The 18,729-nt window shown below is 42.0% G+C and overlaps 1 protein-coding gene across 3 annotated transcripts in view; it reads right to left on the reverse strand.

Moving 5' to 3' along the window:
* The window catches only part of DOCK10 (dedicator of cytokinesis 10), a 162,558-nt gene that overhangs the window by 108,836 nt on the left and 34,993 nt on the right, over positions 1 to 18,729 (reverse strand). The window contains exon 1 of one of the 3 annotated variants that reach the window (XM_075158203.1): positions 9,622 to 9,923. The exons of the other annotated variants lie outside the window; for them this stretch is intronic. Coding sequence (XP_075014304.1) covers positions 9,622 to 9,723 — 102 coding nt within the window. The 5' untranslated portion in view covers positions 9,724 to 9,923. Of the gene's footprint in view, positions 1 to 9,621; positions 9,924 to 18,729 lie in introns of those variants that run through there. 3 annotated transcript variants of the gene reach the window in all.

The raw sequence follows: 18,729 nt of genomic DNA on the forward strand, positions 1-18,729 counted from the left end.
TAATATCCAGTCCTGTTCAAGAAATGCTGGGGTTGAGTAGCAGCCGTGTTCTTTACTGAGGTTTCAGCCTGCCATTTACGAACAGTGATTCCCCACAGGAACGTAATGGGCTCATCCAAGCATCTCACCATGCACAGCTCGCTCTTGTCTCCTTTCAAGTTATGTTGAGTCACTGCAGTATCCTTTAGCCATACATTTTAGACTCTCCTTCATTAAATCTACCATTGTATCTATTTATTAAATATTCCTACATAGACATGAAGAGAAACACCAATGCACACTGATCGTACCATCTCTGCTATACCACTCATTTTGGGAGCAATGCCCAGGCCTGAACAAAGTTCACTCAGCCCAAGTTCAGCAAAAAGCAAACTTGTAGTAGTGTAACTGTTACCTTCAGTAGGAAACTTTATAGCAACCACTTACAAGAAAACTCAAAGTGAAAGTGAAAAAATACATGCACTGACATTTATGAGGTACAAATGTTTCATGCAGGCATTTTCCTGTGTGGCAGTTTCACTAAAACACGTTTTCCGCAGAAAGTTTGTGACATTGACTACGCTGAGAACCCTTCCTTCCTAGAGCAGATACTGTTAGGCTAATGGTTTTGCAACAATCTCAACTTTTAATAAGTCAGACATGCCACTGAAACCATAAATGTCCACTCTTCAAAACCAGAGATGTGTCAACACAGGTCAGATGCTCCTTGGAAAAGTCATGAACGTTAGCTTTCAAAATCTCTTAAAAAAACATAAAGTAAGCAAATGACATAAGCAGCCACCTTCCTATTGAAGTCATAGAATAAGAAAGAGCTGGGGAATCCCACAAATCTTGGGACTTCTCTCGAAATGTGGGGGAATCCCATAAAAATGTGTGGCATTTGCAGGTTCTCTACACCAATGGAAACTACCCTTTTTGCTGGGGCTGGCAGAATGAGGAGGTATTCCTTCTTCCCCCTGGAAATCCCTGTGAGGCTGGGGTGAGCATAGCTACATCTCCTTCAAAATTAACATTACACAGATGTTCACCTGCAGGCAGAGGCAGGGTAAGCTATGACACATTGGCCTCTCTTTTCTCTTCAGAAACCGGCAGCACTCAGAAAGCCACTCCTGATTGCTGTCTGAAACACTCCAGGGGAAAACGTCTCCTTGACAGCTGCAAGGTCATTTACGTGAGACAAGAATGCAACTCCACAAAACCCTGAAGTAGAGAAACACAGCGAGCGTATGAACATCACTGTTCCCACACCACTAATTCTCTTGCTCTCAGTGCTGCAAAGTGCATGATCTGATGGAAACATTTGAACAGATGTTAACAGAGAAGTCTTACGTGAAAGTTTAGACATCCAAAATGTAACTAAATGTAAGTAGATATGACATTATCAAAATTACTGCAAAACTTTTCAGTGAAGCACTTCAATATTTATGGTGATGCTTTTCCTATTGATGCCATGACAAATGCCATTCTTCCTTCTATGGCATTATAGCAAAATCCTGTATAAAATGCAATACTGTATTATGCCAACTCTCATAAATCAGAGACACAAGTAATAGCTCATCCTCATCATACACTGATTGCAGAGATAATCTAGTCCGTTCCCTGCCAACATCAAGTATGACAGTGTAATAAACGTGATGCCTCTCTCTATCAATTCTGCATGTTCTTACAAACCCTAAGACTATGCAATGTGGACACCGACTCCATCCTTTGTAGAGCCAGTACTTTGGATTTGGCAAAGCTTAGCACTGCAATGCTTAGTGTTGCATTTGTGATGGGAAGTGGCAGCTGGTTGAGTTAGCAGTTTATCTCTAGAAGGCGTGGAATGACTGCTCCGTTTTCTCGTCACAGGCAGACAGAAGCAGCGATGTTGGTATTAGCAAATTTCTGCCTGCGAGTACTAGCAGAGATTTGTAAATGAGTAGGGCTGATTTAAAGCTAATTTAATAACCATAGTGCTGCCTCTTCTCAATTTAACTTGTCTGTTATTTTTGGAAACGGACCAACCTAGCAATCTGTGCCAAGATCAAAATTGTGCTGGCTTGGATTTTTATAATGCTTTTTATATTCTCTATCTCAAGTGAGTAATGAATTACATTTAGTTGTACTGAAATGGTTGTGAATACATCTAGTAAAAAGGCACTCTCCGATTCCTCACCTGCTACAACAATCACAGCAGTACCATTTACTTCACATCCTGACAGTGTTGTGGAGTGTACTTCTGTATGTTGTTGAGCCAACTTTTCCAAACCCTTTTTGAATAGTGAAGAGATCTTTAGTGAGCACCGGAGCCAGCACCACAGAGGGATAATCACTACTTAATTCACACAGGTGAAACAGCCCAGATTCCACCAGTGACGTACAGCTTGATCACCATCATCTTCTGATCGAGGTACAAAAACATTATTTTTCCCAGTAATAATGACCAAAAATATCCATGTAAATGATTTTACAGAAACAGATATGGTACCTGGCTTTCCTCCAGCTGCACAGACATTGCGCATTGATGCTAGTACCCATCTTCTCTTCATAATCATAGGATAAAATGACTTATACGTCATCCTCCTAAAGTCATATTTCTGTGAACACTCACTAAAGGAGGAAATGATGTAACTGAGATCAATAGTCTCTGGATAGTCATCCCAAGCACTTCCCCATTCTAAAAATAAACTAGACCAAATGCTATGATTTTCTAATGCTTTAATTCCCAGGCACCAAATCCTGAGTATCTAAAATTTATTGAATTTAATACAGATGTTTAAATGAATTTCTTCTCTTCCCCATGCCAGGAAGAAGAAAATTAAAGAAACAGATACACAGAAAGAATTTAAGCTGATGGACTTCAGTCACCTGGACTAAAATATCTTCACGACAGGAAGATCCACTGCATGTTCATAAAGAGTCAAAAGAATTGTGATGGCCAGATTGGTCAAGATCAAGCAGGACTCTGATTTTATATTTCATCCAAGCTATGGCTTGTCTAAAGTTACAATTAGTTCTAATATACATTTAAAATACTGAAATGGGCCGACTTACAAGAGAAAGGGCCACTTAATGAAATAACAGCATCACCTTCCTTCATTTTTCATAGACTTCTCAATGACACCATTAGCCAAGCCCAATCCTACTAAAACTCACAACAGCAAATTAAATTGCTTTCTGGGATGACATCAATGTGAAGTGCTTCTCACACTTCTTGTTCTTCCTCTCCTCTCCCCAGCTAAATATTGTCTCTGGCATAATACATTACTTTAGATTTTTTTATATGGTTAATATATGTTGTTAATTTTATTCCACCAGGGTGGGCCAATTTAAATTAAATATTTCTTTGCCAAGCCTGCCCAAACTGAAGCTAAAGAACAGTCGGGACTCCATGACTTTTGGAGGAGGTGTAGCGTAAAGGCTGAATTTAACCTTGTCTTCAGACGTGCTAGCGACACAGACTGCCCAGCAGTTCTGACTGCCACAGCTGCCTGAGTATTCAAGGAGCTGAAGCTGAGGCTAGAAAACCATTCGCTTTTTATGGAGTCACCATCACCAAAACTTTTGCTTTTTGTAGGACCAACATTCGTCTCTATTCACCATCAGGCAGTACAGCAGTTTGATGCCTGGGGTGATTTCCATGGGAAGGGTATCTGCATTGGGCGCACCATTTTCCCCCAGCAGCTGAGATCATGGCTGAGCAGCCCGATGACCCAACGCGCTCCTGGCAGCGAGTCCCATGGCAGCATTTGTACCCAGTGAGCAGAGACAGTGCAGCCACGTGGGGGTTATGGTGTCCCCAATGCCCGCAAGCAGCTGAGCTGGGAGTGACAGGTCTCATCAACTCAAAATGCTGTCACCCCACAGGCCTGCCCTCTCTCTGCTCCCAACGCACTCCACATCGTGTTATGGATTTTCTTTAAGGAAAATAAGTTTTGCATTTCAAGCACAGGGAAGGAAATTCAGGGTCTGCAAAAGCTATTTGGGGAAAGGACAGGGAAGCACAGCCAGAACCAGCAGGCAGATGGTCCCTCCTTTTATTTTAGATCTCGCCATTTTTACGATTGCTTGGCCTGGTATGCATCTATTTGCAGACAACAAACTCTCTGGCCACATTACAAAGGCTCAGTATGTGATCCACAGTCAACAAATTTATTAAAATTAGTGGTACAAAGAAAATTTTTTGTGACATCCCCTCCTTTCCACCCTAAAACACATTCACTTGTCAGGTCCAAAATGTTTAATTTGTCATGTCTTTCGGAAAACCTTGGAGAATTGCACTTGGAAAGAATCCAGCCAGTCTTTCAGGGCTGCACAGCACAACCGATACACTCTTTAGTGTCAGCAGTGAAGCCAACATGCCAATAAATTTCATTAAGGGGATTGCCAGTTCCCACAAGATTCTGGTCCAGAGAAAATTGCAAAGAATTACAAAAAGATTCAAGCCCCCAAATTCCTAGTGATTCAGAAATTAGTTTCCAAAACACTATAGTACCTATCAGCTCAAGCAGCTCAAAAGCAGGGAAACCTGTGGAAGATCCTGCTGAGAATAAAGAAAGTGAAAAGTCATTTTCTTTCATTAAAGCCTCTTTATTCAAAGAAAATTCTGATTGACACCAATAAGGGATTTGCTTGACTAAATGAGACTTACTCTGTACAAATACAGCTGGGATGGGATGAATCCTAACTGCTTACATTGGAAATTACCATTGTTTTGTGGATCCAAATCTATAAAGGTCTACTTTGCATATTTTCCAGCTTTAAAAGTTACCGTAAGAGAATTCAGTGTTTTAAATACTTGAAAAACGGAAACACCTCTTATCTGGATGAGCTAACTCAGATCATTTTCATTTTAACTGATGGGCCAGCTGCAGCCATCGGAGACTTCAGTGGCACACAGACACGTAACTTCTGCAGCAAGCCGACCGACGAGCGACCAGGGTTAAGACTACTCAAACCACAGAGACCTGTTCTCAGGCAACGGGGAGTGACCTACTCTTTCTATTACCTTTTATTTCTCAAGTTAGAATTTATCGTTGCTTTCGTTATGAATTTTGAAAGCACTAGGCCTCATAAAACAATCTATCTCACTCATGGTTAAAATGTGCAAGCCACACAGGACTGTTGGTTCAGCAAAGCATCCGTGCTGGGGGGGAGAGAGGGAATGCTTCATGCTACGCTCGACTTAGTCATAAATGTTTCCTGAATTCTGTTCCTCAACTATTATTATACACCTGGCATTGCAGCCTTGCTGCGGTGCTTTCTGAATTTGCAAGGTATATGCTTGGGCATGTACGCATATGCATCTTCAGTGACTAGCACTTATTGCCATTTTAGACATTAGATAAAACTACCAATATAGTCTGCAAAATATTCAAGATAACAAGAAAACAACTTACTTGTCCTCTGTGTTTATGCAGTAGCTGGAAACTCTTTTTAGGAAGGAGATAACCAAATTTCATTTTATCAGAAAATTACTAAAATCAGCATTATCATGCCATTGACAACAAGACCTCTAAAGAAACTGCTAAGTTTTTGAATTAAATTTCATGTATTGGCTTTTCAAAATGTCAAATCACAGCTTCTAAATAGTGAGTACTTCTGAAGCCTAGACTAAATATTTGCCCATAGGTCACTTCAGGGGAAAAACAGGAAAGCCTTGTAAAGTATCTTAACGGGTTTTTTTAAAGTTTAATTTACACAGACCTCTAACCTGGCAACACTCAGCCACTTCACTCCCCTTACCTGACCTTAGCCAGGAAAAAAAAAGGGCAGTTACACCAACAAAAGGTTTTCTTTAAAGCTACCACGCTGAACCTATTCATAAAGAAAGCAAGCAAAAGCCAAAGATGTGATTCACTCATCTTCATACAGACATCTGAACAGACAGGTAGGATGCGCTGGAAGGGGTTTGGGAAGAAGGGATGGGAGCTGTGGGGGAGTGGAGAGGACCTGCCGATGGAAAGCTGGAGCGCTCCACTTGGCCGCTTGCCTCATTAGCAATTACTTCACCCCAGGGAAGGAGAAGTGAATTGTCCTGCCCTGGGCACCACAAAGGGGATGCTGGAGCGCGTCTAGTTCAACTATTCTGTAAACACTCTTTGCTTCACGTTCGCTTTTTCTAGCATGGTCTCAGGCAGGCAGATTCATGGTCACACAGGAACGTTAACAAAGCCATCCTGCAACCTGCACATAGTGGATTTGACCAAAGTTTTTAAGCTTCCAGTACAAAGCACTTCTGCCTCTGTCTGTGTACACACACACACGTATATATAACTTCACATATATAGAGTCATTGTAGTCTAAGGAAAATCTACACTAAAAAAAAAAAAAATACTCCCGATTTTTGCCCTTAAGTGGCACTCAGATGACCCTCATAGCAAAGGGAGAAACCCAGCTATGACACCTACAGCATCCGTACAGCAATAATAGAACTTGTTACAGCAACAAGATCAGACCAAACCAGTTCTCTCCCTTTGTGCAAACTGGATAAGGGAGATGGAGCGATCTATCTGCGGTCACCTGTGTACAGGTTCAGGGGAAGGACAGAACGAAGGATGTGCCGGGTGTTCTCAGCTCACCCGCTCCTCCACCAGGCTCACCTAGCACAAATGTGCTGCTAAAACACGTACTTCACATAACATTGTGCACAGCACAGAACTGTCTTTAAAAACATTTTTATTTACTTTGAAAATAAAGGTTTCTTTTTAGTAGACTTTGTTTTTAGAGTACACAGGAGACTTTTTTTTTAAGGACCGAAGGGAAAACTCTAATGCCTGTTCATTAGATCATACTCTGATGCTCAAGACTTTGATCACTATCGTAAGTCTGACAATGAAGTTGCAACACAGCACATAAGCAAACTACATTGCCCATTTTCACTTAAATACTAAAATTTAGATGTATGAAGTCCTAGACCTGTAGACTGAGCAAACAGCTTTTTTGAAAGGGGCTCAACCATTTCAGAAGCCCCTGAAGCAAAAACAACTGACAAAAATGTTTGCATTAGCTCTAAACAAACTTTTCAGAAATACCATTTGAAATCTAGAGAGTACTTAGTAATAAATCACTGTCCCATAAGGCAAATCTCATATATGCTGTTCTGCTTCATTTTACTCAGTGAATATCTGCCTTTTTCTACCTACACTACGGTTACTTATCTCTTCATGACTTATAGGTATTTTTCATGATGCACATCTGAGTAAATAATTGTAATTATTTCCACAGATGCTTTATCTGTAGAAATTAGTACCATCTATACATGACCATTATAAACTGAGCTCTCACAATGATGTTAAAATTGTTTCCTTGACATCAACCACCCTCCCAATCAATTATCTAGCTATCAAGTCATTTAAACACACAGACGTAAACGAGAGCAAAATCTGGTAACACTGAGCACAATCAACAACCTACAATCAATTAAAACTAATCAGATCATAATTAGTCTTACAAAAAAAGAAGTTTCCAGCAAATAATACAAGTCCATCTACTGAAAATACAGGTCTAAATGTAGTATATTAAGAAAGGCACTCTTTGAATAAGGTCCCCATATACAAAAGCCTTTACAGCTGCAGTGAGAGCTAACACCACTTTGAAATCTGCAGCACCGGAGGTGCGGAGGACTGATGCATGAAGGAGAGATTGGCTCCTGGTTGATAGCAAAAAGGGCCAAAGATAGGCAAAAAGATAGGCTCCTGGTTGATAGCAAAAAGGGCCAAACACATAGGCCAAAGATTTAACATGCTCCAATTATGAAATATTGGGTGAAAATACACAGGTCACAAGCCACAAAAGTAAAGCCAAGCGTGCCCACGTTTCCTAAGGGCTAAACAAACTATTGAGAAACACACTCGCAGAATAACACGACGCAGTGACCCCATCTTAGTCTATCTTATGTCTGAAAAGAACAGAAATCGGAACGAACAGATTCCCCTGAAAACCCGAGTTATGGCCCTGACATTACAGCGGCCAGTCACTTCACGGGAAGGGCAGTGTGAACCACAAGCCTCTGATGAAAAAGGCGCGTTACCTATTTCCAATTAAAGGCAACAAGCACACGGTTGCAAGCGCTCTCAGTTTTAGGTCAAAGTATGATACATTTTATTGACTCCTAGAAATCACAACAATTTAAAGGTTCTTTGGCACCGCTAAATTGAACAGACTTTCAGCTTCTGTTATCTGAGATACAGGCAAGAATGAACAAATATACTCCTCTTGATCTGCAGGCAGGCTACTGACTTATTGTTACTATTCATGCTTTGTTTTATTTCCAGCCATACTTTCCTGTAAGGCTTCAACCACTTCTGGTGAGTACTATTCACATATAGACAGGATTTGTACAAGAATGACAAAAATCCCTCCTAACCAGGATTTAGATAAGTCAAGTGCCTACCTCTTACAAAAGTCTTGTGAACTGCCAGGGTTAGATGCTTTTAGCAGCACCACCAGCATTCATTCTTGGGACCCAAGACCATGAAGCTTAAACTTGGTATCTTCAACCATATGCCAATAGCACAGGGCAGCAGGAACTACACTGTAAAGTAGCCTTGTCAAAAAGATCCATTTCCGTATAAAATATCTATCCAAAATGGCAGCTAGTCACAAGCAAAACCCAAGCACTCTACTAGATGAACCACAGACCATCTTCATCAATCTGTGACCAAGTGTTACAACTGCAAAGTTATTTTCCTTCCTATTTGAAAAAGTTAGTGAGAATAATCTTCTTCAGTGTATTATCACTGATTCTTTGTTACACTGGACATGCAGAATAGCCTCAAAAGAGCCTCCAGCATGCACATGCAAACACAGCTTGTAATTGGATATACAAAACTACAGAAGAAAACCAAACACCTCCTGCCATGAAGAAAAGGATCCACTGTCTCCAAATCATTCTCGGGGAAGCCATTAAACGTTTGACATGTAAAGTAATCTCTCAAGTTAAGAGAATACCCTGAAAACCAGTACTTGCCTAAGGCTTCTCAACAGCAGGCTTGAAGCGTTTTACCTAAAATTGTCTGCAGTTTCAATTTCAGTCAGGAAAGCTTAGGCTCAACGCAGTTAACGTGGGCTGCCCAGTGTCACACAGCGGAGTTTCGGGAGGTGCAATCCTGGCCCAAAGCCATCACTAGCAAAGCTGCCATCTACCTCGTGGGGCAGAACCTCACTCCAGCTTTCCACCAAGCGCTCTGGAGCTTTCTCTATTTGCTGCCCGCCCTGCAGGAGGACAGTGGCTTTCTCCTCCTCCTCCTGGCCTCGAGAGGCACAAATCGCCCATAGCAGATCGTGAGATCCGAAATCGTACAGGGTAACTTTCTACTCCAGAAGCAGCATTATGGATTTTCATGGAGCTACCAAGCATGCGTTACCAGGCGCCAGAGAGACTATCTGACAATACCGTTACCATTATCAGTACGTGTCTGCTCGAGTTCTGTGAACTCCTGAACTCCCTGTGCTTCAGTCTCAGACTTCAGTAATCATTCTCCAATGTTCAGTACCTCATCACACAGATCGATGAGACTCAATCCTACGTACACACCAAGGAATAAATCCTACTCTCGCCTACGTGTAGTCTGAAGCGTGTTTGACCTGTAATTTCTTAGCAATTTCGTAGAAGAGATGGAAGAAGAGGTGCATACTCACGCAGCTTAATCTGTGAATTTCTCCTTGATTCACTCGCCTAATGGTCCTTCTCTTCCTCCGCAGTTCACTGGGCTCCCTTCTGAATCTCCCGCGAAAGCTCATTGTAGCGCAGGAATTCAAGCAGCAAACAAATCTCTCTTTAAAAACTGTGCTCCTTTAATCTCTTTCCTTCAGCAGCTTCAGCATAACAACTGGAAGCTGCGTATACTGTTCAAGGGGGAAGTATGTCTAAAACTTACATGCTGTATCCACAGTAACTGAACAGAAAGAAGAAGAAACCCAGCAGTAACTCATTTCTTCCTGTGAATAATATTCTGCTATTAAGGCGAGAGTGTCTCATTAAACCATAAATACACCCAGCCCCCGCCTCTAATGCAAATCAAAATAGGAAGTTGTAGAAAAAATGCTTGCAACTGAATATCTATCTTTGTCTCAAAACCCATTACATCCTTTCTCCTCACCACCCTCCCCGATTCGAAAGCCAAAACGGCTGCACTCTTACTTCATGTGCACGTATGTCTGCAAGCTAAAAAAAAGCTTTCACAGAACAACAACCTCCTACCGAGCCCCTCGGAAGCAGACTTCAATCACAGAGCACACAGCAACAGGTTTGTGCTGCCAGGGCCCAGAATCATCTCTGCTTTTGGACCAAGGTAACAGCTCCCCTTCCAAAGTGGCATGAAACATCAATAAGAGAAAGCACCCTGCAAACTCCGAAATCTGCAGGCACTTATAAAAAGGGAAAAATAGTGAAATTTATATGCTAATATCAAAATACATTTTTGGCTTGTAAAAGCCTGGTTTTAGAAGGGCTTGTCACCTGCCAACTAAGAAAAATCACTGCTTGCTTCAACCCATCTCAGGTGAGAGTAAAGCTGCCAGACAGAGCCAGTTCCCCAGGTGCCCCACGCAGGGGCAGTCACAGCAGCACCCCGACAGGTTAGGAGCCCCCCACTCCGTGGCAGTGCCTCAGAACCGCAGAGGCAACAGGAGCAGGGACACAGGCAATCAAACTATTCTTAATTAAGGTAAGGAGACTCGCCCAATGCTCAGCTGTCTGAAGGCTGGCAGGGCACAAAGGTCTTTTAAAACTGAACAAACCCCCTCAGTGCCCACACATGTGCATACACACACAGAGCCCCTTTTCTTCTCCTTTGTTCCAGCTGAGGATTCATCCTGCTGTTGCGGCAAAGCTGCATTCCCCTATACACATAGTCTTTATGTGGTGTGCATTAGGTTTTTTTATTCTTACTTAATATCAGTGTGCATAACTAAGACAAATGATAGTTTTTTTGCTTTTTCATTCTGGATTTTTTGCAAATTGGATGATAAGCATCTTTTTCACAACTTGTTTCAATTAAGTACTCTGTCTGAGATCTGCAACATTAGCCCGAGTGCCATTTTTTTTCCTTTTTCTTTCCAGCAAATAATTCTGAGTTCTATGAACTCTTTCAGGCATTTTTCAGCGTTAGTAACATTTGATCCAAAGTAACAAACCTCTGCAGAATTTCCACATGATTCTTTCACATGCTGGATTTCCACGCCAGGAAAGCAGTCACACCGAGGCCAGCGTGTCTGACCTGAGCACTACAAAACAACACATCGGTCTGATTAGTTTGCTTTTGTCTTCCACAGCTAAAACATGGTGCAACTTCATGAATTAAAAACCCATCTCATTATTATCTTTGTCATTTAGCTTTGCCTTTGAGAAGATCACCTCCTTTAAACTGAGTGTTACCAGCCTGCTGTGCAACTAGTTAAGACAGATTTCACTGTACTCCTACTTAGCGGTGAAAAGCATCTGTGCCTGGCACGAGAAAACAGAAAAGACAACAGAAACCCTTTGCCAAGGTATGCAGACATTTCAAGTGGCTACCAATACAGTGCCGCAACATTAACCAAGTTGGAATCACCCTTGTTTTCTCTCAACCCACCACGCTATCTATACTGAGTCCCAAGTGCCTCTCATATAACATAGCGAATGCAGTTGCCAAGACAAGAGGTCCTTGCCAGAAGTTAAATTTAACGCTGGATCCATCAGCTCTACTGGCTTAACTTTAAGCAGGTATCAGTTCCTCCCAGAGGCTCCTTCGCCTATCAACTCCTTTCTGTAACTGTCACACAGAACGAGCTGAGCTCCATCTTTCCTTTCCTCGGAAAGGCTCTGTCCCAGCTTCCTGCCTCCAGCAGCACTGAGGAGCCCTTCCAGGGCGTCCTTTCCACCCAGATAAGGGTCACCACCGCTTCCTGAAACTTTGATGAACTTGTGTTACTCCCAAATAATACAAAAGATCAACTTCTGTTCAAGTTTCCAGCTGGTTCTTATCCAATTTACTCCACTGAGTATTTTTGTCCAAAGGATTTTCATTCCTAATATTATTAAACCTCATTTATTTCCGTATCTCTGACAGCCAGTTTTTCAGACTTGATGCTAAAGGCACTAAGCATTATATTTTCTCAACACCAAAGCATTAAAAGGTTGAAGCAATGAAATAACAAGCTACAGCATTCACACAGAGATATAAACAGAACTAATAGTAAATAACTGCAAATAAAGATTCCACTTTCTTAGATCTGTTTTGAATGCAAATCCCTCTACACTTGTAATGGGGAATAACATCACCAGTCAAATGTCTAATAATGCTTCGTCCTGTAGAAGTACAAAGCAAACTTCATTTGCATTAGTGTGACTGTGAAAGATTTCCTAATTTTTCCTCAAAGACTTCTCTGTCTCTCCGATTAAAGAGATCAGATACTTTAAGATGACCATAAAATTGGTTATGTTAATATGAATAAAGCTCCTGCGGTGCTTTTAAATTCAGAACTATTATGTATAAGGTGAGAAGTATTTATCCATACCTCAAGTTATCCAAAGAAAAGAGGTATTTGGTCACAGGAAATCCACAAGCCTTGTTTATGTTGTAAACCGCTGTATCTGATTCATACAGTCAAAATAAGGATGTTGAAGCACTTCAAAAAATGATAAAATGTAGTAAGGTAGTTAATTCAGCGTTTAATTGCCCTCTGCTCTGCTGTCTTTGCTGAACATGTTCATCTGTTCCCAGCATTTTGAAGAAACTGATTAATATCTAAATAGGAAAAATAATAACATTTGATATCTCTACTCCTGTTAAGGAACAGCTATGCATTCCCTTTGCTTCAGAGCCACTAGCATTCAGTTTTCTGATAGGGGTCATGAGTTCTTTAATAACTTTTTTATTCTCTTTTCCCACATTTCTTCTAGAGCTTCTGTCCAACTTAATTTTCTTCCCTCTTAAATCTATTCACTGTCATGCTTCATTGACTTCAGTTTGAATCTATGATACACAGCAATATGTAAAAATGTACTGCTGGACAAAACTAATCCACTACTACAGTATGCCATGCAATCACTGGAAAATGAATTTCACTAGTGCTTTGCTAGCAGCCATATAAAGATACAAACATTCAGTCCCCACAGCGCGTATCTTCAACTAACATAAAAGACACTCCAAACCAGGCTAAATATTTGAGTTGCTGTGTAGCAAATACTGAATTCACCATACTGTCCTTCTAAAATAATATACCATCTCCCACCAAGAAGGATCAAGAAATGAAGCTTCAGTTAGCCACACTGGCATTTTTTTTTTCCCCTCAAATTTAGAGGGGGGGAGGGAGTGGAAATTACATGCAAAGATCGAATGCATAGCAAGTTTCAGGGAATGAATGCTTCCCTTCAGCTCAGGACCTTCTGTCCAGGAGCAATGCTGACATATACAGAGTGCAAGTCAAAAAAATAGTCTTGACTTATGCTCATGTATATATAAATAATTGCACATCCATAGTCATTACGCACCAAATCCTGGCCCTTTGTTTAACAGATTTGAGAAAGATAGTTTAATTAACAAGTAAGAAGACACCTTTTGGTGGAACAAACTGCATCAACTGCACATTATGCCTATTCTGAAATTAAATTCTGAAATGAAAGACAAACCTCTCATAACAAAACTTGCTTCATTTATAAACTAAAACCACCACGATGACAGTAACATTACCATTCAGGCAGTCTCCGCAGCATAGACTAGTACTGAGAAATTTGGCTGACAAACTTAACACTTTACCGCTTGTCAGAGTACAGATAAGATACCTGCATACCTCCCTTGAATGGCTTGTGGCATTTCCAGCACGTCAGAATTCCTGGCAGAACCACAGCAATAAAGTCATTGAAGAAAAAACAAAGGACGCCAGCTATGCCCAACATCCAGCCCTTGGAGTAGAAAGAGAAAGAATTCTGCCCTTTGCGACCATGATGTTAGCACATGGCCAGCAGGCAGCTATCAGCTCAGGTATCGGAGAGAAGAAGAAAAAATATGGTACCCTGGAGAGGGTCACAAAGGGCTCCCTATTTTTTTTTCCTTCTTTAATTTTTTTTTTTTTTTTTAAAAAAAAACAACTTACTCCACATAGCCTTCCAGCCTTCTGTATCCCATATTATGGATGTAGGGTGCAGAAGTCACAAAACTTGGAGACCTTGCTGGTATACTCAACTACTGAGGCCAATAACGAGGAGATTAACACAGTTAATATCCCACAACATGCAGGCAGTGCCAGTACATGAGCTATATTAATACATACTGATGCTGCTTTCCATATATTCCTCACCTGGTCTTCAGTTTCAATCCCCCAGCAAGCCCGCCATCACTGTCTGTCACATCCCGAACAGGGCAGCAGGGCAATGCTGCTAGAAGTCAGTTACGCGTTCGGACAAAGCAAGATGCATCAGATATAATTTGCCATCCCTTTTGTGGTCAGAGTGCTTGCTAGGAAATTGATTCTAGTGAGTGGCAACACACTGCATGTGTTTTCAGATATGATTACCAAAAATCTACTAATGGGACTGTGAGACTAAAACCGAGGCGACTGGACACCACACGTTCATCTTATCTGCATCTTCCAGGCATCGGGAATAGCATGTGCTCTGTAGTGGTTTGTGAATGCATGTAAAAACCGCACTTCCTAAAAGCTTCAGGTTGGACAGGTAAAGCAGATTACTACGCTGGGACCAGAAACAGATAGGTGTTTTTCACTAGCACCTACCAAAGAAGATGGAAAGTCCTAGCGACCTCCATCCCAATCCCTTTTGTCAAAGACTGAACATTCCCCTCCCCGCCCCCCAACCCAAGAGGTTGTCTTTTGGAATTAAATGCTCAGTATTGATCCATGCTTTGAAAATGTCCTTTAAAAAAAAAAAAAAAGGGAAAAATATAAAACCAAACCAGTTTGAACAGAAAGGTAAAACAATTTAATTAGGAAAAACTACATATGAAGCAACCTTTTGCAAAGTCACTCTGGTATTGAATCAACTGGAAGCAAATGACATTGTTTTTTGAGAAATATGACTCCACCTATGGTCTAACAACTTCAGCTGAAACATCAACCTTCGCATACAATGCTCCATAAAGTCATTAGAATAGCTGATGCTTGCACCTGCCTACACATCCATGCAGCAAGCTCTGACCAGGCAAAGGGCCGGGAACCCATCACGGTTAAAACGACATCGGCACACAAGGTGAGCGTTCCAAGGCGGGGGCCAGTGTCCCTGCACAAATACCCAGGAAAAGAAGCCCCTTATATTTGTCAGAGCTCTGCTAACAGATCTTTCCAGACAACAGTCCCCATGTCAGTGACCCCACCTATGCCAATCCCTTTCTTTTCCTCCTGGCCTGACAGGGCACTGGTCTCAGCTCCCCCTCCCTCCCCGCCTTCACCTCCACTTCCCGCCCCAGACACCAGTGCACTCGCGCAGAACAAAGGTGTGAGAGGCTGCTGTGTTTCTCTGCCCTGTGTGAAAGGCTGAAACACACCCTCCCGTTGAACTGGCGGTGTCAGGAGCCGTCCCCAGGCTGCCCTTGCCAGTCTCTGCGTAGCCAGAGCCGGTAAGGTTCCGCTGCGGCTGGAGGTCCCCGGGGGGTGAGGAGAAGGCCTCGGGGAGGGCAGCCCGGCAGCTCCCGGCCCGCCTCACGCACCGCGCTCCTTACAGCACGTCCTTCATCACCCCAAAATGGTCCTGTAAGCACTCACAAGAGCTCGCCAATGATGTCCACACTCCAAAAGCCACTGACTACCCCTTTGCTGGTTTTACAGCTCCTAAAGAACGTCTTGCTGTTCTCCCGCTTGGGAACCGGCGCAGCCGGGCCAGCAGCAGCCCCTGCCCCTCCCGCAGCCCGGGAGCACCGCGCCACGCGCACACGCCTTGCCGCTCTCTCCTTGCCACAGCAACGTTTATGCCAGCCAACCCTCCCAGAAAATACTCGTAACAGCAGCATCATTTCAGCAGATTTCCGAGCTGGAAACCCACCCGCACCTGGCACGAATACAAAATATTCCCTTGACACTAAATGGAGACCTGTTGATGCTACCCAAAAGGCCTCCAGCTACAGCCACACAGCGTCACTTACAGAAAACCAGTATTGCGGATCTCCTCCTTGCAGCCGCTCCTCGCCTACCCTTTCAGCCTTGGAGCTAGCAGCCACTGGGGGAGCAAGAAGAGAGGGGGTACTGTGCCGTGGTGCTACCAGCTGTCCTCTTTGCAAGTGCGACAGTCCCCGGTGCAGAGCGGAGCCGGAGACTTGCATACGGCACAACTGAGCACACTATCCACGGGCTTTTGTGCCGGGTATCTTTGCACAGGTTGCACAGAAATAGGGCTATACTTATTCTCCTTAGCAAACAAAATGCTGCTTCTTACAGCAGCAATCAGGTTGGAAAAATAAACTATCCATTAGCAATGTTGTCCTGCTGATGTGTACAAAAGCAAAATACGCAATTACTTTAATTTCTTCTTTAGTTTGATCTACTGGGAAATTTCAAACAAACATTACCATTTTGTTTTCATCTACTTGGACTGGAATCAGCCCTTGATAACAAAACACATAGTGATGAAGGGCCATAAAAGGCGATTAAATAATTTAATCATCTAAATTTACTATCTCTAGACATGTCGATGCTGCTGTGATTTTGGCTTCCACTGCATGCTTTTCTGATTGTAATTCTAATACTTGCTATTCATGTCTGTGGTACGTTGCAGAAATGATTTTTCTTTTTCTTTACCAAGAAAAGCTCAGCTCAGACAACATCTGGCTTATAAAGAGAATCCACATTTTCACCCAATTTTCCAGCTGGAATAACTGAAGCAAAAGGAGGTCAGGCAACTCACTTATTTACTCAAGGTCACAATCAACATCTACAATGCCATAATATTGATATAAAATACCCTGGGATCCTCTTCATTGTTTTTTCTAAGTCCTAAAATACACTCCCCTCCATATGTATGCAAGCTGACTGTACGACCATTATCGTGTCTGAGATTACATACTTGTAACTTGTATATTCAATGGTACAAATTCCTGTGCACTCTTTTCTAGCGCCTGTGGGTATCTTAAGCAATTAAGAAAGCAACTGCATATAACAATTCATCATCTGGATCCTATAATTGAAAGCTAAATAATGGCATTTTGGAAGAGAGAAAAAGCACACAAATTTCAAAAGCAGATAAGCAAGATTATTTTCTCATTTTAACAAAAAAAGGAGTGAAATGCAAAACCCTGCCAGTCAGATCTACATTCGTTAAGGTTAGTACGTGGAAAAGAGAAAGACAACTTGCATCCTTTTGACATTCCGCTTCTCTCACTGATCTCTTGGAACACAGAAAACAAAAACAGGGACCGTAACCTGCAACAAATGCAAAATAATTCATGGGAGCAGAGTCAATCAAGCTGACATACTTGCATGTGTAAGAGGCAAGACAATGTCAAGTACAATACTATTCCAGCAGCAAGGGAAGTACTGAATGTTCACCTGGATGCCACGCTAAATTCCAGTTTATGTAAGCATGGTCATACTGGGAAGGATGAAAGTTCACTTCACCCAGATTTCTCCACCTGTGAGAATCTACAGATGCTTAGGTAAAAGTACAGAAAACAGTCAGTATAATAGTATTTCTCCTGAATACTCTTCCAGTTTCCACTCATGCAGGTTCCCAGCCTGAAATGGTATCTGTATATTTATTAGTTCTTAAAGACTTTTCTCTCATGAATTTTTCCAGTAATTCTTCAAACCTATGCAGACACTATGGATGCTAAACATTTTGTGGCAAGGAAGTCCAGTTTTAATATTCATTACGTGAATTTTTTTTCCTCCAAACTTGCCCCCCAATTAGTTTCATTTGATGATCCCTACTCCTCTTCTTGAGAGAAGAAACTGCAAGCAAAATCTACATGTCTCTGACCGTTCTTGATTTTTATGACTTCCATCATATCCCCTCATAGTTATTTTTCAGGCCAGTCCAGTCCAGATCCAGTCTTCGTCTACATACGTAGTCATGGACTAGCTTCGCTGATCCTCCTCATCCTTCTCTGTTATTTTCCAATTCCAGTAAGTCTGTTTTGAATTGTGAAAGGTATTAAAGCTCTCCCAAGAAGCTGCTACGGAACTCTGCTATCCAAGGATAGATCAAAAAGCAAAATTTTTTTATAACTTCTCAGTGAGCTGGAAATCAGGACCAAAACTATGTCATTCTTAACACAGTGAGGCTGCTCTAAGCTTCCAGGTCCCAGCCTCTGCAAGGCAGAGAGCTGAATCATACTAATTCCTCTTGCTTCGCCTTCTCTGGATGATTTTCTCCAATGGGATGAGTGTAAACCAGTATTCCTGCCCTTGTGCTTCTCCCCACTCCCACATCTTGCTCTTTGCATTCAACATGCAAAGACAAGCCCTTGGACCTTCACTCTTGCCTTATCATCAAACCTAAACTGGTCACTGACAACCTGACTCTGTATCAAGAGTTTTTTTTTTTAATTTGGAAATTTTGGGGTTTTTTTTAATTTGGAAATTCTGGAAAGTCCAGAAAATTCCCTCTTACTGTAGAAATAGCTGGAACATCCTGACTCTTATTTCTATTAAGTGCCACTTAAGCTAGATAAAAAAGAATTGGTCAGGAAATCAGAAGCTAAGAGGTTAACTTCTGATTTCCTACAAATACACACCACAGCCAGGCATAAACAAGTGCCAGAAAAGGATGTGGATGGGAAATAAAGCAGAGTTTGCTGCAGTTCCTCCTCAGCTCCTTGT

The sequence above is a fragment of the Calonectris borealis genome, chromosome 9 (assembly GCF_964195595.1).
Source record: "Calonectris borealis chromosome 9, bCalBor7.hap1.2, whole genome shotgun sequence".
In the NCBI taxonomy this organism is placed as follows: Eukaryota; Metazoa; Chordata; class Aves; order Procellariiformes; family Procellariidae; genus Calonectris; species Calonectris borealis.